Source organism: Podarcis pityusensis (genome assembly GCF_964106645.2).
Source record: "Podarcis pityusensis genome assembly, chromosome: 3".
NCBI lineage: Eukaryota > Metazoa > Chordata > Lepidosauria > Squamata > Lacertidae > Podarcis > Podarcis pityusensis.
Window position 1 is genome coordinate 73,122,120 of NC_138026.1, and position 26,451 is coordinate 73,148,570.

The window sequence follows — 26,451 nt, forward strand, 5'->3', positions numbered from 1 at the left end:
TCGCGTGAGATACTACCACCTCAGTATTAATTCACCTTAAGAAGGAAGCAGGAGGTGCTTCATAGTTTAGCCTCTGTCTGAGCTTGTCTTCAAAGAACCTTCCTCCTAGTAATAGAAAGGAGAGTGTCCAGTGGCTAAAGCCCCATTTGACCAGCACACAGCAGGCAAATTCACAGTTAAGTCCAAATTCTCAATTCACTTCCCTTCACCCAATTTCATTCATCTGGGATTAGGGGAATGACTTCAAGATCACATACCAGGTTCCGGCAGCTTTGAATCCAAGCAGTAATCATATGAGAAGTTAAGCAATGATTGTTCTCATACAACTTCTCTCTCTTTCTGGAGTTTCAGACCGCCGTGGCTCAGGTAAACCCCGACCAAAGAGTGAAGGATTTGAGCTATATAACAACTCTGCTCAGAATGGGTCCCCTGAGAGCCCCCAGTTGCCTTGGACAGAATATAATGAACCAAAGAAATTGCCAGGGGATGACAGACTGATGAAAAACCGAGCTGATCACCGATCTAGTCCCAATGTAGCAAGTAAGCAGGAAATGGTTTAAAGATGTTTATATGGACCATGTTTCTGTAGAGGACTGAAATGCTCTGAAAATGAATGGAATAAAAATTTGATAGTTAGCTACAGGGGCTAAATTCTAAAGAAGGTAGGCCTCCACAGATGTTATGAAATGCCCAACGCATTACATCAGATTGTGAGTCCTCACAGGCCATCATTCAGCTTGTAAGTGCCTGGGACAAGAGGTGAGCCAAAGAAGAAATCAGAGGCTTTCAGGAACCTGCTGTAGTGGGTATATGTTTATGTAAAATTATGTACAGTGGTACCTCAGGTTACAAACGCTTTGGGTTACAAATGCTTCAGGTTACAGACTCCGCTAACCCAGAAATAGTACCTCGGATTAAGAACTTTACTTCAGGATGAGAACAGAAATTGGGCAGCAGCAGCACGGCAGCAGCGGGAGGCTCCATTAGCTAAAGTGGTACCTCAGGTTAAGAACACTTTCAGGTTAAGAACAGACCTCCTGAACGAATTAAGTTCTTAACCCGAGGTACCACTGTACTGAGACCCCTAAGTACATGCATACATCATTTGATTTGTATGTTGCCTTTCCATAGTTAACACTATGCTCAAGGCAGCTTACAACATGAAGAAATATACATAATATAACAAAAATACAGTAGTCATAAATATGTACAGTAGGCTAGTTATTCCACCCCTGAATAGCTAGCTGTGAAACAAATTATATATACTATTTTTCTTACATTATTTAAGAGGAGCAAACAAGTTTATCAGCCTTGTTATTTCTCTTAGTTTGAATTAGTTCTCTTGTGTAGGCAACAAAGGTGGTTTAATTTTTTTTCCCCCTCAACAGACCAGCCTCCAAGTCCTGGGACCAAGAATGCATATGCAGCTGGAACCACTAACAAGATAACATCAGTGTCTACTGGAAATCTTTGCACAGAGGTTAGAAGTAGCAAGCAAAAAAACATTTACCATATATATATATATATATATATAAAAATCACAGTGTGGTGTGTTTTAATAGGTACAAAAATGTAAATGATCTTTCTATATTTATACAGGAACAGATACTACCATCCAGACCTGAAGCATATCCTATCCCAACACAAACTTACACCAGAGAATATTTCACATTCCCAGCCTCCAAATCCCAGGATCGAATGGGTCCGGCTCAGAATCAGTGGTCGAGTTATGAAGAGAAACCCCAAATTCCACCTGAAAGTAATCATTATATCAGTGTTGCAATGCAGGTTAGAAATTTGCTTTTATCAACTAAGTTAACTGAATGGTTTTGGTGTTGTGGTATGGAATAATAAGATTATTGGTCCCCTAATATTTAGTACCCGTAAAAATATCTCTGGTTTGTTACAGCTGCTATTTGTTATTTGGTTAGCTTTAAAATTAGAAATTAAAGGTTCACAGTATATCTAAATAGCTAAGAAAAGGTTCCATACATACTGGCATCTCGTATGAAAACTTGACAATATATATTTAGAGTTGATGTTTGAAACATAGCAATAGTAAATAATACTGGAAACATTACTTTTGCCAAAGGTTTGTGTCTTAAGAGTGACTGTAAATGCAGTTTAGTATTCAAAGACTGCATTAACTATTGTCAAACCATAAAATGCCTGTTTAAGTTGTGTTCGCTTTTAAATACCCAAGTCATTAGCAATCTGCTAGTAGCGTTTTCACAGTGCATCTTACACAAGTTGCTTTGTGTTCAGTGCTTCTGAACTAATAGAGCATAAGAAATGCTTTCATTCCAAACAATGCATTCTTTCTAGGTCATGGTTAAGGTCATTGATAGAGAAGCACCAAATAAGTTGCCTTTGTTCATAGTTTCTAACTACGATTCTTTTGCATCTGGTCAACTTTGTGCCTAAAATAAATCTTGGAAGGAACACTTAAGGAATTTTGAATTAAAATTAAAATTTATAGATGGTTTCATTGGAGCTTCTAAGGTATGTGGTGCCTTATTATCAAATGGTATTGCATGCTGTGCAGTGGTTGTGTTTTTACTTAATGCTGGAGAACTTCACAGTGATCTAATCAAAATGCAGCATATCTGTGAAGATGGAATATTTTACCACGGATTTAATGATCAGATGTTTTCCTGCCCTATATAACTATGAGAAGGAGTGGGGAAATACAGTAAAGTGAACAGATGGTTCCACTTCCTGTGCTGCTCTTAGGGTTAATTGTGATTATAATAAAAGCTTGTCACAGCAGTTGGAGGCAGGACTAGATAAGATACTGTGCTTCAGTTCTTCTTGTAAGCTGCTAGCCCTACATCTTCTATGGGAATATGTTTCAGAGCTGGAAGTAGTTTCAGTTTGGCATTGTTGTGAGTTCTCTGTGAGAATGGGTATACAGCCTAAATTAGGTTGCTGTTCTTTCTCCTCCCAAAGTAATTTCGTAATCGTGTATCAAAGCTCACAGACCTCTAGAGCTTGCATAACTTGTTTGGAATGAAAGCCTGTATGCAGCACTTGGAACTGTTGCAACATGCTGTTTATGAAAGTGTTGATTTTACAGGAAAGTGAGTAAGCATTTCATCATCACTCTAGAATGCTATAAACTGTCATTCGGTAATTTTTTTCTGTACATGAATTCTAACATGTGAAAACTTTTTTTCCTTCTTCAAGCGTGTAACACGTTCTCAGGAGGAACTACGAGATGATAAAGTTTATCAGCCAGAAAGGAGTCGACTAGAAGTTGCCATACGAAAAGATGTGGAATATATTGATCGCAAATCAGACAGTGATCCATGGATGAATTCTTCTGTGGATTCTAGCACATCAAGCCAAGAGCATCTAAACCATTCCTCTAAATCTATTCCCCCTGGTTCTTCTTTAACCAAAACTGGACCTGGTCGCTGGAAAACTCCTATTGTTTCTCAACCAGTATCACTAGTGACTTCCCAGTCCACCAGAACAGACCTTCCTCCCCCTCCCCCTCCTCCACCGGTGCACTATGCAACTGACTTTGACGGGCTGCAAATGGATTTGCCTCTTCCGCCCCCGCCGCCACCTCCTAGCCAGTTGGGGCCACAGTCATCATCTCAGGTTGCTGCTGCAGAACGCAAAAAGAGAGAAGAACATCAAAGGTGGTATGAAAAAGAGAAAGCCCGTTTGGAGGAAGAGCGAGACAGGAAGCGTCGGGAGCAGGAAAGAAAACTGGGGCAAATGCGTTCTCAGCCACTAATTCCTGCGCAGTCCCTACTTCCTCCAGTTTCAGTTCAGCAGGTGAAACCAGAAAAGCCTTCAACATTGCAGAGACCCCAGGAAACCGTCATTAGAGAATTACAGCCCCAGCAGCAACCCCGAACCATTGAGCGAAGAGATCTGCAGTACATCACCATCAGCAAAGAAGAGTTGTCCTCTACTGATAGTTTATCTCCTGACCCTTGGAAACGAGATGCGAAGGAGAAGCTGGAGAAGCAGCAGCAGATGCACATTGCAGACATGCTGAGCAAAGAGATTCAGGATCTTCAGAATAAGCCAGATAGAACAGCTGAAGAGAATGACCGCCTGCGCAAGCTCATGCTGGAGTGGCAGTTCCAGAAACGACTCCAAGAGTCAAAGCAAAAAGATGATGATGAGGACGATGAAGAAGATGATGATATTGATACTATGCTGATTATGCAGCGACTGGAAGCTGAGAGAAGAGCAAGGGTAAAATGAGAGAATCCTTTTAATAAGCTGTTTGTATTCTAAAATGTCTGTTAGCCTAAAAAAAAACACCTTAGATATCACCACAGGATAAAGGAGGACTGGACTCTCTTATTGTCCCTGTCTTTCATTGTATATAATGAAGTTTGATCTAATCTGTTTTGACTTTGTCCAAGTAAGTGGTGTATTATAAGCTACTAACTGGAAAGCTTGAGCTGAAGATAGCTCTATTTCCAGTTCCCTCCCTACTCCCAGCCCCCCAAATAGCAAGGGAATGACAGGAAAATTAGACATCCTTTCTAATAAATAGATGTTGATCCCTGCTTTGTTTAAGTCTAGTATATGATTGCATACATATGTAGTTGTCCATAAGGGCAAAATGTGAAGGACTGTCACCTGTATTTTTTTTAAGTAAGCCTAGTTTTAATTCTGCTTGATTTTTGTACATTCATGAAGCCAATGCCACAACATATTTTATGTTCATGTTTCATCTGTCAAAATGCATAGCATGATTTGGATTTTTAATTCCACAAGAGTGATGATGTGGTTCTTTCATTGGTGAAAACACAAAACTACAGAAACTGATTAAAATCGTACAGAAACTTTTTTCATGCAGCAGCATATAAACTAACTCAAGGATTTTGTACTTGACAGTGATGAAAGTTAAAAGTAGTGCAATTCTTTAAAGATTTGTAAATAATTGGTCTATAAATTATGCTGCTTTTGCCACAGTGAAAAGCATTTGCTTTCCAAGGCAACCATTTTATGCATTTTCTCAATGAAAGCGTTGCTTTATTTTTATTTTTCTGCTGTGGCTCACTTTTCTACACTGCAACTTAAATCAGTTTCTTAAAGCTAAGTGTGTCCTCGACAGATTCATTATATGGTATCTTGTGGTTGCTGCCTCTTGTTTTGTCACACAGCTTTATTAACTACATTAATATATCATTTAAAAACAAAATTCTTTATTTTGGGTTATCTAACACATTAATCTTGTTCTTTTAAAATCTGCATTATAATTCTTTGTTAGGTGGTCATCTCTGTTGCATAACATCTGCTAAATCATTCCTTTCCACTAGGACTGATAAATTTACATTTTGTACGTTTTAGAAATATTATCCCCCATCTCTAATAACCAAATATTTTTAAAATGAGGTAACTAATTGGCTGCTTTTTTGCAATAAAAATTGTATAGCTCTTTATCCACTTATAGATGGACTGTGTTTTCTATCTTAAAGGACACAGTTTACAGAAATAACTTGCTTTTTAAAACTATTTTTTACTGATTTATTTAGAAATGTTCACCAATTCCACATTAGCTTATCAAACAGTACTTTTCATTTTTCCTTTTATACAGCTGTAGTAACAAATCAAAGTGCTTTTGGCATAGTGCAAATCTAAATTTATCCTTATTTTCACTGAGCATCTTTCTTTTTCCTTCTCTTATTACCTGCAGCAGACTGCTATGCCAGCAATCTCTGTTCTAGATTTGGTATGTTCTTATTTCTTTCTCTTCAATGCCTTTTTCTTACTGCTTTTTATCCTTTTCTTCTTTTTAATTAATAATGATCCAATATGCATTGGATATTGCTTTCTAAGTGCTTTATGGCAGGGTGTAATGTGTTAAAGGGCTGTAAGCAAGCACACAGCCGTTGCTTGAGGTATGTTCCTAGCTTTTCCCCACTCCTGCCTTTATTCTTTAAAAGTTGTGTTCTGTTTGCATCTTTGAATTGTTTGCAGCTGTGTCCGACCATTTATAGGAATAATATATCTAACATTTTCCAAAAATAACCCTTAGCTTTGATAAACATTATATGTAGCTGGGACTGAATGGCTCCCTTCTTTTTTATTGTTGTTACTCCCTTGTCCCGCAAACCATAGATTTAATTAAATTTATTCTAACCATTTCAATATTCAACTTCTAAACCATTTATCGTTTCTTGTTCCCATGATGGATAGTTTGGCATTCACATTAATTTCCTAGAAACTATTTGCTTTAGTGCTTTGCTTTTTGGAATGCTACCTTGAAGTAAAAAGTTTGGAACTCATTTATAGTTATTCTAAATATCTATATAAAAATAACCCCTTAGTTGATCAGTAAGGGATATGCTGCTAGTAAGTAACAATATTGTGTCAGAAGCTAACAGCATTATAATATAGACAGAATTATGCATCTCAGCAGGCTTTCCATGATATATAGCTGTTTTATGAGGCAGAAATGAGGTTCTCTGTACCCTGATCACCTGATCATTTCTTACTTCTGTTTGCTCTGTGATACAGCTTGTGATCTGGCTGGCACATTGTAGTTTCCTTTCACCAGCATTTTTTATTTTTATTTTTCCTCAAACAAAACCAGTGTATAGATGTTAAAATAACTCTATAGAAAATTTTCTGTTTCTGGATTTTTGAACACAATCTAACCTATGTCACTCCACATATTTAAAGGGAAGAGATTTAAGCACCTGTTTCACTGTCTTATTGGAATCCATAGAACTTAAAACTACCTAACATTGGTAGGCTTATGATGATGAATTATAGTTAAAAACTTTTTTCTCCCTATCCCATTTAATTTATTTTGAAGCTTCTCTTTAGAGTAACACCACTATGACATTTTGGCATTCACAATTTGTGACTTTCAGCAGTGTGGGACATAGTCCAGTAGTTCTCCTTTATTCTTTCATGACATTTTCTGACAGGTTCTTAACTAGATAATATCCACATATCTCTTCAAGGACACTTTCTGAAATCATTTTACTTCTGTAAAATCTTCCCAGTAATGTAAGATGATCTGCTGTGCAGAAATAGGCCCTCCTTGAACATGAGTGAATACTTTTGCACTTACCATGCACTTTATTCACATGATTTTTTTCACGTTAAATGACTGCAAATGGTTCCTTCACTGTGGAAATCCTTATGCAATGTCAAGAAGAACCAAAGATATTACTCTAAATAGCTATTCACTTGGGCAGGCTGTCAAGGCTAGATCAATTCTAGTGCCATTTTTTAAAACTAAATGGGCAAAGGGATCTGTGCCTTTTGACTTGCATACCTGGTGGACAAACACATGTAATTCCTGGTTTTTTAACAAGTTCTTTTTCTAATTTACACTGTAAAGTACATAGCTGGTTTTTTTTAGTAGGATTAGTGCCATTTTCAAAAGCTGAATAGAGCTAGAAACAAACCTTCCCTCCAACACTGTATGCCTGCTGACCCACAGACCAGTTGGAGAGGGGGGAGGCAAGTGAGAGGAAAGAGATAGATTTACCAAAATATTGTACATCTATACATTTACACTATAAAGCATTTCACTGCTCATTCAGTTAGCTCATCAGCACTTTAGGAAAGGGGTGGCTAATCTGCTGTGCTCCAGATGTTGTCGAATTGCAGCTCCCATCATTTGTACCCATTAGCCACACTGGCTGAGGCTGATGGAGGTGTAATCCAGCAACATCTGGAAAACCCCAGCGATCCCTGGTGTAAAATGAGGTGAAATGAGGGGGTGAAAAAGTTGAGAGGAATTTTTTTTGAATTATTATATATAATAAATATAGAGAGCGAATGGGCCTTTTCTGTGGTGGCTCCTCAATTATGGAATGCTCTCTCCAGAGAGGCTCATCTAGTGCCATCATTACATGTCTTTAGACACCAGGCAAATTCCTCTTTACCCAGGCCTATGGCTATTAAATAATCTGTGGCCTGTAAAAGTGTGGGGGAGAGGACTGTTAGTATTATGTTTATTTTACTATTAGGTGTCTGTCAGTATGCTTTTTACTATATTATGTTTTTTTATCATTGGTGTTTTGTAATGTGTTTCTAATATTGTACATTGCCCTGAGATCTTTTGATGAAGGGTGGTATAGATATTGACATGATGGTGATGATCACTACAGCATTTGTGTGCCTTTTGAACCTTCCAAATCCACATTGATTTAAAACTCCTAATTTTCCCCTGTCCTTACATTCTGCTTTCAAGTGGACCAGCAGTTTCATAAAGAGATGTTGATTTCAAGCTGAGATTAGCTCTGAGAATTTCACCATTACAAACGAGTAAAAAACAGCAAGTGCCTGGTTCTTCTTGTGTTTGTATCATTGTGCTCTCCAACATGGACCTTTGGTATCTTCTTTCGTGGGGAGCAGAAAGAATGTTTGTTTGGGTGGGGAGTGGGGTGGGGAGATGCTGCAAGCCTCCAGCCATCACAGCAATGTAGTGGTATAGAAAACAAGTGTAAGTCGCTTGCATTCCCTTCCCACAGATTTAGCCAAAGTGCTGCTCTCCAGATGCTGTTGAACTTCACCTCCCATCATGCCTAATTGTGGCCATGCTGCCTGGGGTTGATGGCAGTTGTAGTATAATGACACCTGAAGGGCATCACATTAACAACCTTCACAAATGACTGAAGTTAAACTGTGGAGAAGAAACATGCATGTTCTCTAGGGACAGGAGGAAGAAAAGAAATTCCTCTGCACATTTCTTTTCTCTCAGTAAAAAACAGTAGTAATTTTCCAGAATTTTAAGATGAAATACTGATCCTCATCCCATGACCAAAATTTTCCGTTTTAGCAGTGACAAAATAACACCTGTGTTGGACTATGGTTTTTTTTAAAAATGAACAAACCAAGAGTTTCTCTTCAGAATTTCTGTCCTAAGGATTCATTTGCCCTTATTTGGGGGAAAAAAATTGAAGACAGATCTTTGTTAGCTACAGGATGAAGAGCGTAGACGGCAGCAGCAGTTGGAAGAAATGCGTAAAAGGGAAGCAGAAGACAGGGCCAGGCAAGAAGAAGAACGCCGGCGCCAAGAGGAGGAGCGGACAAAGCGAGAGGCTGAACAAAAGGTTATGACCCCCTTGAGTGAAGCAAAAAATATTTGTATGCTTGACTGCTAAGAATTCAATTTTTAATGAATGGTGGATGGACACCCTATTTTATGCTACTGTAGAACAGGTTAGCTCTATGTGCACAAACCTTGAGAGTTACTGCATTGCTTGCTACTTTTATAGTGCTTAACAAGTATTGGATGCTGTATGCTAGCTAAAACCAGGAAGCAGACCCCATTGGCAGGCTTAATAAATGGCAAGATATATAGGACAAATGCAAAAATAAATATATTACGAGGTTGTTGAATATTTAGCACAATGAGAGAGATTCAAGATGAAATTCAGTCCAGGTGGTTAGAACAAAAGAATGAAAGTGGCAAAAAGGTTAAAGATGATTTAAAAATTAAGAGAAAAAATATTTTTAAGCTTTTCAAAGGAGGGAAGAGCCATCAGGCAAGGTATGAAGTTGTAGAATTCCATGCGAAGGGCACATAGGTGCTCTTTTCTTCACCGTTCACCTCCCTCTTGTGTGCAAGTTCTCCATAACCACCCACTGCCAATATGATTCAGAATCTTGTTGGTCCATTCTCACCATAGCTAACAGGATCCTTAACCATGTAGTTTCACTGATTAAAAGTTTTGAGCTGTTAGCAACAATCTCATAAGGAGCAGTGCAGATGTAACAACCATGATTTAGGGAGTAGGCTGAATTCCTATTTATATATGAACAACTCTTTCCCATCTCAAAAAACGTTCACTGAATCGGCCTGTAGTTAACCATGATTAGCAATGAATGGACAAATGTAAAATTGAACCATGGTTGAATAGTACTGCTTCAATGGCTCCCTTTACTGTTCCAAAGAATGATTGAGAGAGAGGGGGGATTTTTGTATTAGAAAGGAATGAAGGGGTATGGGCTCTTGCCAGGTCCTCAGTCCATTGTGTGGATTGTCTCTTAAGAGAATGCAGGTAACAAAGCTCATTAAGTATAAAACTTCTCACTATCAGTTGAATGGTAAACTGAATCGTAATGTTCATTGGTCTGGTATGTATGTGCAAGTTAAAGTTTGGCATTAACTTTCACTCTATACTGAACATATGTTCAGTATGTTATTTGTCAATAGAGACAGGAAATACTATTTCCCTTCAGTATCAGCTTAAATAAGGGAGTAATATCTGTTCAATCATTTAAATTCAAAGAAGTTGTACTGTATATACAGTGCTTCAGACACCTTAGAATACAGTTCAAGAAGCTCTATAGAATTGGCAGGGTAGAGCGATACCTAATTTCTAGAGCAGTATACTGTCAAAACAATGAATGCCAATACAATTTTAAAGTGATAACTTGAAAAGGATGGGTAAACTTTAGTGAGCTACTGGTTTTCTTCTCATTAAAAGCAAGGTAGAATTCTACATCAGTTGTATTTAGCCTTATGTGTGCACCGTTCCTTTAAACTCTATGCAATGTTTGGTAATGTTTAAGTTTAATTTTCTCTGTGAAAATATGTACCATGTCTTAAGTGCAAAGATTACTCAACATTTGACAAAGCTTGTAAATAATTTATAATAGTAAGCATTGCAAATTTACTGGGTATAAGAAACAGAGTTTTATTTTGTTGGTATAAAAATGGCCTTCTCCGATGTTTGTTTGACCATTTGTTTCCTTTGGGCCAACAGAGGCGACAAGAAGAAGAATATTACAATCGCTTGGAAGCTGAAAGGCGCCGTCAGCATGATGAGGCAGAACGGAGATTGCTGGAGCCCGATGAGCCTGGTCTGTACAGACCTCCGCTTCCACGGGAATATGAATTCCCACCCTTGCCCCCTTCATCTAATGCTCCTCCTCCCCCACCTCAGCGAAACACCTCTTACCTCAAAACACAGGTCCTCTCCCCAGATACGCTTTATACTGCCAAGTTTGTTTCATACAATGATGAGGAGGAGGAGGATTCCTGTCTAGCAGCAGGTCAGGATAAGTACTCCAGTACAAGAAAGTCTTATGGTGTCCTTCCTCCTGCCAGCCTTAAGCCACAGCAGCCCTCACGCCAGCCACGCCCAGCCTCAGATGGCATATTTCTTTCCAACTCATTCCAGCCATCCTCGGTCAATGCCAACAGTACTGCTTTCAAAACGAGCCAGCCCCCTCCCCTACCAAACAAACCGAGTTTCATCAATCCCAGCAGCTCAAAAGGTAGACGCAAAATTTTAATTAAGAATCTTTTCTGTATGAAACTCTCTCCACATTTCCCGCTATGGTGTTCTGAACAAAATCACTTCATGATTATATCTCACTTGATCACTGTCCTAAGCATGGTGGTCCGACTTCAGTGCTGATGTGCTACTGTAAATCCTATTTTTAAATGTGTGTGGTCTTTCCATTTTCTTACCAAACTCTCTGTAATTCCTACTTTCATATAATGAAAGAAAAGTGATTTTTTTTATTGAAAAAAAATCCCCATCCAACCAGCTAAAAGTACTGTTGGTTTTGGCTTTTGTTCTGTATCTCTTTTCAGCTACTGTTTCTTATTTTCACTGGGTCCATGGTGCTTTCACATTTCTGAGCCACATGTTTCTCATGATAATAGGACATGTGTGTCTGGTTTGTTAATAATGGGAAGATGTTTTCCTTCTGCTTATTTGGCATGTATCTCATGTGCAAATGGCTTTAAGAGTATACTACCCAACAACAGTATTTGAAATGTTAGGGGTGTATATTTGAAGATTCAGGGGGGAGAGGTAAATTAACTTATAAACAATGTCAATAAGCATATATTGATGCTTCTAGCACTGGCTGCCTAGAGTTGAAGCAGAAGCCTATTTTTCCATTTCTAGTGCTTCCTCCCTAACTTTCTTCCATAAGTTACTTTTCCTGACTTTATTCTCATTCACATAAACGAATAAACCTAATAACCTTGGCAGAAAATAGTTCCATTATCTGCAGAGCACGACAATTCTAGTGTAAAAGAATTGGGGTGCCACACTGACAGAAGGTTGTGGTTGGTTTAGCTTTTGATAATTTGGAAGATGAAAACCAATTTATTAAAACAGTTACTTTTCTAAGTATTCTCCCAATTTAATTTTGGTAAGCAGGGCTCTTTGAATGTTTTGCCCTTTAAACCACCATGTGTAGTGAGAAGCGGGAGGTCAGCAAGGCTTCTTCAGTTGCTCTTAATGTTATAATAGCAGTAACCCAAAATAGACACCCACCCACTGATGTTATGTACTTCTTTGAGTACCAATAGGAAACCTATTTTTGAACCTCCAATTTATGTGAACTGGTTACTAGATTGTGTTGCTATGTAGCCGCCACACCTGTCTCTATTTATGTTACACAGTGCTCACCTACTACATACACTGTAAGAGTTGAGTGCAAACTTAATTAACAAATAGGTAGCTATAATATTTGCTAAAATGAGGGCTACAGTATTCCAGCCCTGATGCCATTTAATAAAAATGAATTATTAAAGTAGTTATTTGTACTTCCTCTACTGATACTAATTTAACAGAAACTGAACACATCTGCTTGAGTAATTTAATTCATGCAAATGATCAGTTGCCAAGTTCCAGAATAAAATTTGTTTGAATATTATAGTGTACATATAAATACTTAATTTCAGCCTGAAAGTGGTCAGTTGGTGGCCATCTTTTTCTAATGGTCAGTTGGTGGTCATCTTTTTCTAATGATTGACAGGGAGTCAGTGTAGCACAACATAATTAAACTGAGTTGTTCAAAAAAATACTGCCAATCTTAATCCTTACCCAACCCTTTTCATATTTGTGAGAGGCAGCTACATCCTCCAATAAACTACTAGCATCACATTTTAAGATACAAATAAATGTGGGTACATTCTGGTAATATTGAGGAATGCTATGTAATATGATTCTTCACCTTCATTTCAGCACATTCTTAAAATCCTATAAAACAGGTCACACATTTCTCTTAAATGTTTAGTCAATACTGCCTGCATAAAATACAAAGCTCTTTGCACAAATGCAGAATTCACTATACAGCTTGTCATCTCACCATCTCACTAACACATTTCTGTCCTTTAATGAACACTACTAACATATGGCAAATTGTGCTTCTGCAAAACTCCAGTTCTTAAGCTCCTTCCACTGGATCATTTGGAATCACTTCAAACATTGGTGGTCACAAATTTGGGAATAAAGCTTGATCAGCCTTGACTAAATATACAAATGTAGGTTAGGTGCATTTTTCTGCTGTGCAGATCTTTCAACATTGAAAAAAATGTTTTTTGGCTTTAAAATTTGGCAGAGGACAGAATAATTGTTTGTTATAAATATTTAGTTAACATGCATGGTAGTTTCTCTGCATTTTTATTCAGACTGCATTCTTAGTTTATTGGAGAATCTATAGAGTTGAATTAAAAATACTATTGGAAGGAGCATGCATTTGTTTTTGTGTAGATTAAGGCTCACAAGACACAACACAGATTATCAAGAGACTTAAAAAAATATCAGTGGAAAACGGACAAGGATTTGTGGTGACTCTAGTGTTTTTCTTAACAGAACAAAAAGCAAAAGTGAGGGAGACCTTAAAATGTGGGCATGGTGTTGATATTTCACATATAAATTATGTGTTTTGTCTTGTGGCCTTTGGAGAAGATCAGTCTACTTTGTGGGAATTTTATGTGTGAGAACTAAATATAAAGGTGCAGTGCTGTAAAACATATAGAAACTTAGAGAAAGATAGGACAAATTCCCCATCTCTGAATATATTCTATAAAATTACTAAATAATTTTGCAGCCTTAGAATACCAGAAAAGTGTCCACACCTTTACAATCCATATATTCTTACATGTCATAAAGCTGGTCAGTGGGTAATATTTAAGCACAAAAAAGCAATAATTCTAGTTCTTTGCCCTCCCTTGAAACTGGAGAGATAATAATCTTGCACCACAGGCTGCTTAAATTCGTAAGCTTAATTGGGGTTTAAGCAGTCTAACTGTATACTGAATTTCCACATTTCAATTTGGAATTCTTAGTTGATTTTGTTGCTTTGTGATGATCATTCAAATGTGCATTTGATTTGATTTTATCACAATCGTATTTAAAAAGTAAAGTCTTAAGGCAAAAGCATTTGACAATTATTTGTTTTAGTAGGATATGTCTTTCATTTTAGTAATCAAGACAGAAATGTATGCTTTGAATCATCTTAAAGCATAGAAAGCACAGATTGAGCCATCTTACTCTATCGAAAAAGCACTGCAGCTTTGTTTGTGGTGGTGGGGAGTAATATTGCCTTGTGGCACTGAACAGAGATTTCATTTGGCCTTGTACTTTTTCTTGCATAAGGCTCAAACTACACTGGATCTACTGGAGCAATTGCAGGCCCACATGAACCCTTCCGGGACCTGAGAGAGAAAAAAGCAAAAAGGTGAAATGAAAAATGCCTTAAATAATAATGGTGAATGTATGTAAGCAGTTTATGTAATCTTGGTTTGAATATTAGATACTTGAAGTCTCAAAAGCATTTGAACATAAACTTTGTAGTCCCTCCTGTTAAAGGAAATTATTATTTGAAACTTAGAGAATGCTTGACATTTTCTAAATGCTATACATTTATGTGTAAGAACTAAATATAAAGTTGCATTGCCGTAAAACATAGAAACCCCTGCAGCTAAGCTGGTATTGCTCTGCTTTCCTTTGGACCACATCAGTGAGGCTGAAAGGGGGGTTCTTGTCATCTGGGCAGGCCAGGAACTCCATACACACTGCCCAGGTTTGCTCCCCCAAAGAGGTAATTTGAGTGCTGCTAATGTAGTGGTTTGACTTCACCCCCAGGGGCGCACTCCATTGTCTCTCAAGACAGGCAGATGTAAACAACCATACATTTGTCAAAAGATAAGATGGCCTGTGTCCACAGCCTCACTACAAAAGGAAAAAGGAGGCCGTGGTAAAATCATTCCTCAAGAAACCTTCCCTGAATTCAGAAAATCTTAAGTAATTACAAGCCAGTGGCCAGTCTCACCTGCTTGGGCCAAGATTCTTGATTGGGATAGTTGCAGACCAGATCTAGGCACTTTTGGCAGAAACTTATTTTCTAGATCCATTTCATTTGGGGTTTAGGCCCAGTTTTGGTCGCCCTGTATGATGATATCGGTTGGGAGAGTGACCTTTCAGCAGCTTTTGATACGATTGATCATGTTATCTTTCTGCAGCAGCTATCCCAGTTAGGGGTGGTGGCACCGCTTTGTGGTGGCTCTGGTCCTACTTGGATGGTCTCTTCCAGAGAACAATACTTGCGTAGTGCGCTTCAGTCCTGTGGAGCCTTCAATGTGGGGTTACTCAGGGTTCCATTTTAACCCTCATGCCGTTTAACATCTATATGAAGCAACTGACTGGGGACATCTGGAGCTTTGGAGTACATTGTCAGCAATATGCTGATGAAACACAGCCCTATTTTACTACATCTGCAGATGTGGCAGTGGATGTGTTGGACCGTTGTCTTGCCTTGGTAATGGACTGGATGAGAGCCAACAAACTGAAGCTCAATCCGCATAATACTGAGGCACTGTTCCTTGGCCAGATGGATGGGAGATTGCCTGCTCTTAAAGGGGTTATACTCCCTTTGAAGTAGCGAGTTTCATAGCTTGGGAGTTCCATCTGTTCCATAGCTGCCACTTGAGGCTCCGGTGGCCTCAGTGGTGCTGAGTTCCTTCCACCAGCTTCAGCTGGTGGCCCAACTCTGTCCCTATCTGAACAGGGATATCTATGGACTTTTAAACTCTGGAGAGGGTCATTGGTTTGTTTGTTTTTGTTGCTATAGTATGTATTATTGTGTTTTATATTATAAGCCACCCTGTGATCTTTGGATGAAGTGTGGTATAGAATTTTTAATAACAATAATAACAACAATAAAGTATGAACTAATTTTGTATAAAACATTGTAGCAGTCTTTACAACAGGACTGACATTTGTACATAATCTGATACAACGTAGACAAAATTGTCCATGCAAAAATAAAGACTTAACAACCCAATCCTAATCTGGTTTACTTGGAAATAGGCTTCTTTTATTTCTATGGGATTTACAAATACATATGCAAGTGATTGCAAACCCTAGCAAAAAAATATGCAAAGCATCTAGATTTCTGGCAATGTAATACTTATGTAACATTGAGATATTTCTTTCTTTGCAGTCAAGATGCAGATTTACCTGGTGCACCAGAAAACTTGACTTTTCGGGAACGTCAGAGACTCTTTTCCCAGGGTCAGGATGTGTCCAACAAAGTTAAGGCATCTAGGAAATTAATGGAATTGGAAAATGAATTAAACACAAAATAGGATTAAAGGCACCTTATGAAACATAATCCGAAGAATATCTGTGGGACTAGGGAAGGGGCTGTTCAAGAAGGAAGAAGTGTCCTCTGACAATTGAGATGGAATCTCAACATCTGGATGGTTGAGATTTAGATATGTTGCAATAGCAAGAAAAACATTTTTCCCCAAGAGCTTGTGTTTATACAATGAAAGCACTGTAAAATGTATTTTAATTATATGAATCAAGTGTCATTATGTCCTTTCTCCACACCCTTTCCTTTCTTTGAGGGTTTAACTACTTCTGCAAAGGTCCTGGGTCACACTTACTGAAGAATTGTTGCTTCCTTCTCTTACAAAAAATACTTTGTTAGCTGCTAAACAGAAAAAAGTGGCTATAGCTTGAACTGCCTAAACTAAACTCTGCACTGGCTTGTTGCACTCTAGATTGTTTGATTCAAAGTATGAGGTGGTAAACAAACAGTTTACTAGCATATCACTGAAAACTTGTGGTTCGAGTCTGGGTTTCCTTGGATATTCTCTTGCAGTAAAAACAGAATTGAATACTCTGAAACTAAAAGGGCTGTGTTAGCACATTTAATCCTTAGACACAGAGTGATATCTATATTCATACAGTTATGGGGACATGAAATACTTGACTTGATTTATATTGGTGGCAGTCCAGTGATGTGATAAAACGTGCACCCTGGATTTTCCAGCTCTTCTTCCTTCACTACATTTGAGCTGTAAACCACTTTTAAAACTTGAGTTGTGAAATCCTTGGTAAGAGCTGAAGGAAGAGATTGGTAAAATATAGATGGATGCATAGGAATGGGGTGTGTGTGTGTGTGTGTGTGTGTGTGTGTGTGTGTATACGTGTAGATTGAGAATACAGTGTTTTAAAACTATATAGAAATTCCAGACTTAAGCAATAGGGAATAAGTTTCTTCTGGTAGCTCCCGTTGTAGCTAAGACAAAACCAAAGTTAGATGTTAAAAGGACTAGAAGATTTCCAGTGCTAATAGATAGCATATTATTACTGTGATGAGAAACATGAAAGTATTGTCTGCCAAAAATAGTTTTACTGCAGTGGCCTGGCAGCGCATCACTTGGTCCTTCATGTTGAGAAGTGCTAGTCAAGCAGCCTTTGGTTTACTAGCATCCTCTTTCTATATATTGTAGAAAATATTGGCAGTTCAAGCTATCTTTCACACTATATTGCAGCATTATTTAATTTTTAAGCAGTTGAAATCTTTTTTTCTCCCACTGTTCCTGTATGGCTGATGTTGAGAATAAGGACCTCATTAGAGTTTGTTTCTCATTGTGTGATGTTTAAAACAATATATTATATTGTGATTCTAAGCAAATTTTCTATTTGATAAAGCCCTTAATTGGGTTTTAGATGATTTTTCTGTATAATATGTTATCTTATAAATATATATTTAGGGAATTATGCACACTTCCAAATGCAGAGGGTAGACTTTCACTGCCTTAGAAATCACTTTTAATAAGAGTTGTATGATAAATAAATGCAAGTTAATGATATTAAAATTGGAGTGTAAATATTTTTTTTACATATTTCAGGTTTCTTATTTGAAAGTGTGCTTTTACCGTTCACCTGTTAAATATGAAGTAGGAGATGAAATTGGTTGAAAGTGTTAATGAAGGATTTGCATGCTTGCTATATCTGTTAATCAGGAAAAGCAAGCCTCCCCCAATTTATCTTGAGAACACTAGATATTCTGTGGCTGGAATACTGTTGCTGCTAGAACCTAAGCAAAGAAATATCACTTACCGTGGAGTGGATTTGACTGCTACTGGGCATTCAGGCCACATGTGAATATGAGTAAAAGTGCTTTTCATAACTGTCTGTGCATTATTATGGAAAAAAAAGAAACATCAAAACTGCTGTAGTTTCCCATTTCTACTGTATTTCACTTGCAACCTATTTTTAATAAACTTTGTATTGTATTTAACTTTGCACTGCATAATGTCTGTATCAAGAGTATTTGTTCAAATCACAAATGTCAATATCTATTTTGTTACACATTTACCTAAAATATAATCAGAGACACAAAGTGTGTAATTGAACTTTAGCTTTTGATAACGCTATAGAATCTATAGCATAGTATAGATGAATGTCTGTTCAGTAAACTAGATTGGCAGTGAGCTGTTTTTGCCACTTAAAGGTAAAGAGTGACCGACTCTGGGGTTGCCGCGCTCATCTCGCTTTATTGGCCGAGGGAGCCAGCATACAGCTTCCAGGTCATGTGGCCAGCATGACTAAGCCGCTTCTGGCGAACCAGAGCAGCACACGGAAACGCCGTTTACCTTCCCGCCGGAGCAGTACCTATTTATCTACTTGCACTTTGATGTGCTTTCAAACTGCTAGGTTGGCAGGAGCAGGGACCGAGCAACGGGAGCTCACCCCGTCGCGGGGATTTGAACCGCCAACCTTCTGATCGGCAAGTCCTAGGCTCTGTGGTTTAACCCACAGTGCCACCCGCATCCCTTTTTTTCTACTTAAGAACTTGTAAAATACCAAATTATTGGTTTACATATTAGAGCAGGGGTGGGGAACTGGGTAAAGCAAGTGGCCAGATCCTGGGTTCCTTAACTGTCTGTGGGCCATATTGGATGAGTGAGTTCTGCCCACCTGTCAATCCCCTGGTGTCACTATGTCATTTTTTTTCCATTTGTAGCATGACACGCTGCACCACAAAGGAAAATCCAGGCCCAGCAAAGTGGGCTTAAAGTTACCCCTGATAGGTGCAGACTTCAAGCTCTACTTTCTACTGGGATTGGCTGAACTGCATAGTTTCTCATGGTGAACTCTATAGTGCAGCCAATCTCTGCTAGCGGGCTCACAGTGCCAGTCAGCTAATTGCCAATGCATAATGAAGAGGGCACTTTAAGGCTTCTGATGTGCATTGGCAGCCACATCTCCACCTGCCCCATCACCTGACATCATATAATGACATCAGGTGTGGTGTAGGTGGCCACAGTTGAAGAAATTGGCCTCACAGACCAAATTCTGCTGGACCTAATAAGGCTCATGGGCTAAAGGTTTCCCACCTCTGAATGAATGTGGGAAATTCTTATATACAGCAGATTTAATTGCAGTTTGGCTATAAACCAGGGGTGGAGACCAGGGAGCCACCAACCTGCAGACCAAATTTGGCCTTCGAGGCTATTTTTCCTGGTGATATCAGCTGAGGTACTTCGTCCTTCAAGCAAGCAAGGGACAAGCAAGTGGAGAGAATATTAAAGGAGCCAGTACAATATGCCTCAGTCTCTTTCTTTTCCCCCATCCAATGCCTGGTTCAAAGAAGTATTTTAAGGAGGTCCGTGCTCAGATGGAAGAGTGGGGAATGAATTGAAGCTAACAGTGTTTGAGGCAATCTCTACCCACACATATACCTTAAAGATAGCTCTGAACTGGAGGTTCTAAGAATCGGCATGGGGCAGGCTTTGAAAGCAGGAGGGATTTGGGCAGGTGAGCAGGGCAACCCACATGTCATGTGATTGATAGGTGACTTGTTTGCATCCACCTGTCCAAGTTAAGTCCACCACTGAAAATTTTGCTTTCGAAAAATAAGTGTGTGCACATCTTTGGACAGAAAGTATGGGGGAAGATATAGGGGCTTCAGGGCAGTTCTATCAAGCATTGGGAGTTGCCAAGAAAGTTCTACTCCTAGTTATCTAGTCTCAATAGAAGATAGAATCTGGGAGATCTCAAAGTGCTGGAGGATCTTAAGGCAGAAACAAACTCCAAGATCCACATAAAGTCATTTTCATGCACATTTAAATAACCCAGCAGGCATAAAAAAGAAGCCTCTGGCAATCTAAAATGTGTAGATGACCTTAATCTCTCACAGGCTGTTTCATTCCTGGTTAGTTCTGTGATACAGATTAGTGCTTGCCTAACTACGATCTTGTTTTATGCAGAACTCAGTGCTACACTGTCTCATGCCTACCCAAGGTTCCTGATCTAGGCTTTAGTAACGGGAGGTGTGAAACTAGCCCCCTGTGCCTCACATTCTACTCATTCCTTTATCAACTTCCTGGCTGGGCTTAAGCTTTTGCTAGAACGAGGGGAAATCCGAACTGAACAAGCGTGGAGAAGAATCCTCTTCTCATTGTCCTGCTACCTGCCCACTGCCAGCTACTGCTCAAGGGGAGAAGGGTTGAAGCAGGCACAGGCAAACTCGGCCCTCCAGATGTTTTGAGACTACAACTCCCATCATCCCTGACCCCTGGTCCTGTTAGGGATGATGGGAGTTGTAGTCCCAAAACATCTGGCGGGCCGAGTTTGCCTATGCCTGGGTTAAAGGATTGAGAGCCTATTTTACCTAGTTGAAAAAAATGAGGTAAAATGCAGGAGGCAGCTGCTTCCTCTCGCTTTGCAGGCACCACCCTCCTCATTATATTTTAAACACAAGTATTGACAATATCCTTGAAATGCAAACGCTGCTCCGGCGCGGCCGATGCCCCTCTCTGTGCCTCCTGGGCAAAGGGTCTCCGCTGGAATCACCAGCAGAGAAATCACAAGCAGCTTCTTTAATCCGCACTCGGCTGAGTCCCTCCCATTTCCAAGCCCGGCCAATCGCGACGCTCTCCCTTCCCGGAAGCGGAGAGGGGTAACCGTGGCAACCGCGGCGAAGCTATGTCCTTGGCTGCAATTGGTCGATTCAAACTGGCTTGCCAGAAAGAGTGCGACAGGGTGAAGAGGCTTTCGCCTCTCTCCTGGACCAGCAAACTTGCAGGATGCGGCCCGGGGATGGGATAAGCCTGAGCTTTGCGTCGCAGCAGCGGATCCGGCAGCTGGAGCAGAAGCTGCGCGTGAGTCTCTGGGAAAGGGGTGCTTGGCAAGGGCGAAACTGCTCCGGCTTAGAGAGGGGGGTGACCAACTTGTCCTTGTGGCTAATACACCCTGGGTTTAGCTCCATCATCCCTTCCTTCTTTCCTTCCCTCCCTCCCTTCTTTTACATAATAAATATCGCAGTGAGATGAGAGAGGGCAAGAACTCCTGCAGCAGCTCCCTGCCTGCATAATGCCGGATTTACTTATAAGCTAAACAAGCTATAGTTTAGGGCCCCACTCTCTTGGGGGCCCCCAAAAAATGTAAAGGAAAAAACAACTGCATGTACGTTTCCAAAATATAAAAACAGACTTTTGTTATTGCCAAACGCCAATGTGTTTGCATTATTAAGTTTGTTATGAATAAAAAATCATTTTAAGTTAGGGATTAATAATTATTTCACTATTAATATACTACTTCTTAATTGTATTTCAGTTCAACAATTACTATGATAAAATACATATTTTGTTATATGAAAATGGCTTTAGATGCCAATAAGGTCCATAAATTACCATATAGCATATATTCAACACAAAAAAGAGCGACAATTTGTTGTTGACAAAGAACAGCTGGACATATAAAGGGCCCCATTGCCTTCAGTAGCTTCGTGCCTTATCAAACCTAAATCTGGCCCTGCCTGCATTTGCTCATTTTTGAAGGGAAAATGAACCATAGCATGCTGATCTTTCAAATGGAGAACTGAGTTCTGGATCCTGGTTAAGGCCCAAGTGTACTGAGGCTTGTGTGTCAGAGAAACAGAGTTTATATTGAAGAGTTTTGTCTGCTTCATTTTAGTACACCAATTATGACCTGCGACAAAATGTTGCAATGTGGAGCGCTCCTGTTCGGCTTTCTAGCCTGCTATTCTTGCCCCATTCTAGGATATTCCATTTGCACCCCTGCTGCCAACACAGACACATTTTGTGGCCACTGAACAGGCTCAGTCCTTACTGGGTTAATGCCATGGGGTGCCTCCTTAAAGGTCCCCCCTCCTAAAAAATTTTTTTGTACCTCTGTCTCTTTGGCTCCCCCCTGGGCATTTTGATACTTCCTTCTTGCTTTCAAATGACCCTCTCTGCACTACACTGTTGCTGGCAGTCTCATAGAATCATAGTGTTGGGAGGTACCCTGAGGATCATCTAGTCCAACCCCCTGCAATGCAAGAATATGCAGCTGATCGAACTTGTAACCTTGGCATTGTCAGCACCACGCTATCCAGTCAGTAGCTTAGTGCACGATTGCAAGAGGTATCGCTTTGAAGGGGTTCATGGTTCCTCTAGCTGTAGTTAGTGTGCTGCTCACACAACTGTTTCGTATAACATATTGAGTGGAGAGTGAGTTTGCACTTGTTGGTAGCACCCTCTTCATGCTAATCTGAGCAAAGTTTATGTTCATACAAGATGTGTGCATAGACTCTCCTTGTGTGATCTGCACCCTGCTTGATGAAGATATTCAATATCTGCAGGTCAGGAAGCTGGGCATCAGATGCATTCCTCTTCCATATGTTAAGGGTATGTGGTATTGCTGTGCAGAAAGGACTCGTGGAAAGCTGCAACAAGACCCCAGTATCATGCCAAACACTTTTGGAACAATGACCTGCACATTTCAATGTGATTCTGACATCTTTTAGACAAAGACAATGAGGATGAACACACTTTTTCCTACCCCATCCATGTATGCTTTTGAAGTTGTTACATTTTAAATACCCAAATGAATGGATATTTCCTCTTTGGAGTAGAACTGAACAAATCTGCTGACAATCTAATCAATTCCCTTTTGTAATCCCTTCATATTTTCTGGGGCTACCATTCTAGAATCCTAAAGGGCAATGCAATTAAATAGATGGGGCCCAATGAGGCTATTTTCCACACTTCCTTCTCCAATATGTTGTACAGTTAGAATCATAGAATCATAGAATCATAGAGTTGGAAGAGACCACAACGGCCATTGAGTCCAACCCCCTGCCAAGCAGGAAACATCATCAGAGCACTCCTGACATATGGTTGTCAAGCCTCTGCTTAAAGACCTCCAAAGAAGGAGACTCCACCACACTCCTTGGCAGCAAATTCCACTGTCAAACAGCTCTTACTGTCAGGAAGTTCTTCCTAATGTTTAGGTGGAATCTTCTTTCTTGTAGTTTGGATCCATTGCTCCGTGTCCGCTTCTCTGGAGCAGCAGAAAACAACCTTTCTCCCTCCTCTATGTGACATCCTTTTATATATTTGAACATGGCTATCATATCACCCCTTAACCTCTTCTCCAGGCTAAACATGCCCAGCTCCCTTAGCCGTTCCTCATAAGGCATCGTTTCCAGGCCTTTGACCATTTTGGTTGCCCTCCTCTGGACACGTTCCAGTTTGTCAGTGTCCTTCTTGAACTGTGGTACCCAGAACTGGACACAGTACTCCAGGTGAGGTCTGACCAGAGCAGAATACAGTGGCAGTATTACTTCCCTTGATCTAGATGCTATACTCCTATTGATGCAGCCCAGAATTGCATTGGCTTTTTTAGCTGCCGCGTCACACTGTTGGCTCATGTCAAGTTTGTGGTCAACCAAGACTCCTAGATCCTTTTCACATGTACTGCTCTCAAGCCAGGTGTCACCCATCTTGTATTTGTGCCTCTCCTTTTTTTTGCCCAAGTGCAATACTTTACATTTCTCCCTGTTAAAATTCATCTTGTTAGTTTTGGCCCAGTTCTCTAATCTGTCAAGGTCGTTTTGAAGTGTGATCCTGTCCTCTGGGGTGTTAGCCACCCCTCCCAGTTTGGTGTCATCTGCAAATTTGATCAGGATGCCCTTGAGTCCATCATCCAAGTCGTTGATAAAGATGTTGAATAAGACCAGGCCCAAGACAGAACCCTGTGGTACCCCACTAGTCACTCTTCTCCAGGATGAAGAGGAACCATTGATGAGCACCCTTGGGTTCGGTCAGTCAGCCAGTTACAAATCCACTGAGTGGTAGCATAGTCAAGACCGCATTTTACCAGCTTCTTTACAAGAATATCATGGGGCACCTTGTCAAATGCCTTGCTGAAATCAAGGTAGGCTACATCCACTGTGTTCCCTTCATCTACCAGGCTTGTAATTCTGTCAAAAAACGAGATCAGGTTAGTCTGACATGACTTATTTTTCAGAAATCCATGCTGACTATTGGTGATCACAGCATTCCTTTCTAGGTGCTCACAGACTGTTTGCTTAATGATCTGCTCCAGAATCTTCCCTGGTATTGATGTCAGACTGACTGGGCGGTAATTATTTGGGTCCTCTCTTTTCCCCTTTTTGAAAATAGGGACAACATTTGCCCTCCTCCAGTCTGCCGGGACTTCGCCTGTTCTCCAGGAATTCTCAAAGATGACTGCCAGTGGTTCTGAGATCACATCTGCCAGTTCTTTTAATACTCTTGGATGCAGTTCATCTGGCCCTGGAGACTTGAATACATCTAAACTAGCCAAGTATTCTTGTACTATCTCCTTAGTTATTCTGGGCTGTGTTTCCTCTGCTGAATCATTTGCTTCAAATTCTTCAGGTCGGGCATTGTTTTCTTTATCGGAGAAGACTGAGGCAAAGAAGGCATTGAGGAGTTCAGCCCTTTCTGTGTCCCCTGTTTGCATTTCACCATCTTCTCCTCTGAGTGACCCCACTGTTTCTTTGTTCTTCCTTTTGCTACGAACATACCCATAAAAGCCTTTTTTGTTGCTTTTAACCTCTCTAGCAAGCCTGAGTTCATTCTGTGCTTTAGCTTTTCTGACTTTGTGTCTACACGTGCTGGCTATTTGTTTGAATTCCTCTTTGGTGGTTTCCCCCCTTTTCCATTTTTTGTACACATCCTTTTTTAATCTTAACTCAATTAAAAGTTCTTTAGATAGCCACCCTGGCTTCTTTAAGCACCTTCCATGTTTCCGTCTCATTGGTATTGCCTGACGTTGTGCTTTTACTATCTCCCTCTTAACAAACTCCCAGCCATCATGAACTCCCTTTCCTTTTAGTATTACTGTCCATGGGATCTCACCCAGCACTTCCCTAAGTTTTATGAAGTCGGCTTTCTTAAAGTCAAGAAATTGAGTCCTAGTATGCTTGGCTGCTCCTTTCCGCTGTATAGTAAACTTCAGAAGAGCATGATCACTCGCGCCTAATGATCCTTCCACTTCTACCCCACTAACCAGGTCATCAACATTGGTTAGGACCAGATCTAAAATGGCTGTTCCTCTTGTTGCTTCTCCCACTTTCTGGACAATGAAGTTGTCTGCAAGGCCAGTGAGGAATCTGTTTGACCTTATGCTCTTGGCTGAGTTTGACATCCAACAAATATCCGGGTAATTGACTGCCAGTGGCAGTTCAGAAATAATATTACTGAAAAAGGGGAAAGCACAAAGAGGTGGATGCAGTGATGGCACACACATTTTTGGGGGGAAAGATTTTTAATAATGATTTAGAGCTGTTGTGATTTTTGTTATTAAAATGTTCTGCGAAAGTAGTGACTTAAATCAATGCAGAATAATACTTGGCCCCTGTCTTAAATTGTTTCCATGTTACAGGTGTCAGTTAACGCCCCCCCCCCCAAATACTCCCTTCCCAAATTGTGTGATAAGAGCTGAGCTTTAAACTACGTATCAGATAGCTGATTCTTAGTGTATACCAAAGGGTTCCTCATACAAATTGTCCCTGAGGCAAGGATGACCAGATAGTTTGATGTATTGTAATGTGTGGCTTGGCTCTTAGAGTGAGAAACAGATACAGTTGGGGATCAGGGGAGTTGCTAGCAGTAAATTAAATTGGCTTCTTGTATAACTTACTTTATCCATTTAAGTTCAGGCTTACCATGTTTTCCCAGACAAAGCAAGAACGGATCATAGTGCTAGAAACAGAAAATGCCCTTCTGCATCTCAAGCTGGCAAAAGTAAGTACAGCATAATGTACTCCATTTCCCCATCCCACTGTAGTATATACATTCCCCCCCCCCCCCCAGCTTTCAATTTCAACTTATTAATGGGTCAGACCTATGTAAATAAACACACTGATCCAGGAAGCATAGTTCCACAATCTGAGTTCACTTTACAAATGACTTCCATCTAATATCCATTGACCAGGAAGATGTGCTTGCCAAAAGAGAGTTACTGACAGGTTGCTGGGGAATGGCCATATCTCCAGGTAGGGCTGGGAGACACCCCACTCTGAAATTGTGAAAAGCTGCTGCCAGTTAGTGGAGACAATCCTGGACTAGATGAATGAGTGGTTTGATTCAGCATAAAGCACCTTCTGATGTTCCCAGGTTTCTGAAAA

The 26,451-nt window shown here is 40.0% G+C and overlaps 2 protein-coding genes across 19 annotated transcripts in view; both read left to right on the plus strand.

Annotated features, from left to right (window-relative positions):
• AFDN (afadin, adherens junction formation factor) overlaps nucleotides 1–17,227 on the plus strand; it is an 87,873-nt gene extending 70,646 nt beyond the window's left edge. For 7 of the 17 annotated variants that reach the window (XM_081000665.1, XM_081000652.1, XM_081000666.1 and 4 more), the window contains 9 exons: nucleotides 346–540; nucleotides 1,389–1,480; nucleotides 1,600–1,788; nucleotides 3,187–4,215; nucleotides 5,669–5,704; nucleotides 8,913–9,047; nucleotides 10,707–11,220; nucleotides 14,346–14,427; nucleotides 16,192–17,227. In XM_081000665.1, coding sequence (XP_080856791.1) covers nucleotides 346–540; nucleotides 1,389–1,480; nucleotides 1,600–1,788; nucleotides 3,187–4,215; nucleotides 5,669–5,704; nucleotides 8,913–9,047; nucleotides 10,707–11,220; nucleotides 14,346–14,427; nucleotides 16,192–16,336 — 2,417 coding nt within the window. In that variant the 3' untranslated portion in view covers nucleotides 16,337–17,227. The remainder of the gene's footprint in view (nucleotides 1–345; nucleotides 541–1,388; nucleotides 1,481–1,599; nucleotides 1,789–3,186; nucleotides 4,216–5,668; nucleotides 5,705–8,912; nucleotides 9,048–10,706; nucleotides 11,221–14,345; nucleotides 14,428–16,191) is intronic. The other 10 variants (XM_081000667.1, XM_081000654.1, XM_081000657.1 and 7 more) reach the window with 6 other exon arrangements.
• A 3,759-nt stretch (nucleotides 17,228–20,986) lies between these two features.
• KIF25 (kinesin family member 25) overlaps nucleotides 20,987–26,451 on the plus strand; it is a 46,801-nt gene continuing 41,336 nt past the window's right edge. Inside the window, exons 1-2 of one of the 2 annotated variants that reach the window (XM_080999816.1) lie at nucleotides 20,988–21,151; nucleotides 26,003–26,068. In XM_080999816.1, the coding sequence (XP_080855942.1) occupies nucleotides 21,077–21,151; nucleotides 26,003–26,068 (141 nt within the window). In that variant the 5' untranslated portion in view covers nucleotides 20,988–21,076. Of the gene's footprint in view, nucleotides 21,152–26,002; nucleotides 26,069–26,451 lie in introns of both variants that reach the window. The other variant, XM_080999817.1, reaches the window with a different exon arrangement.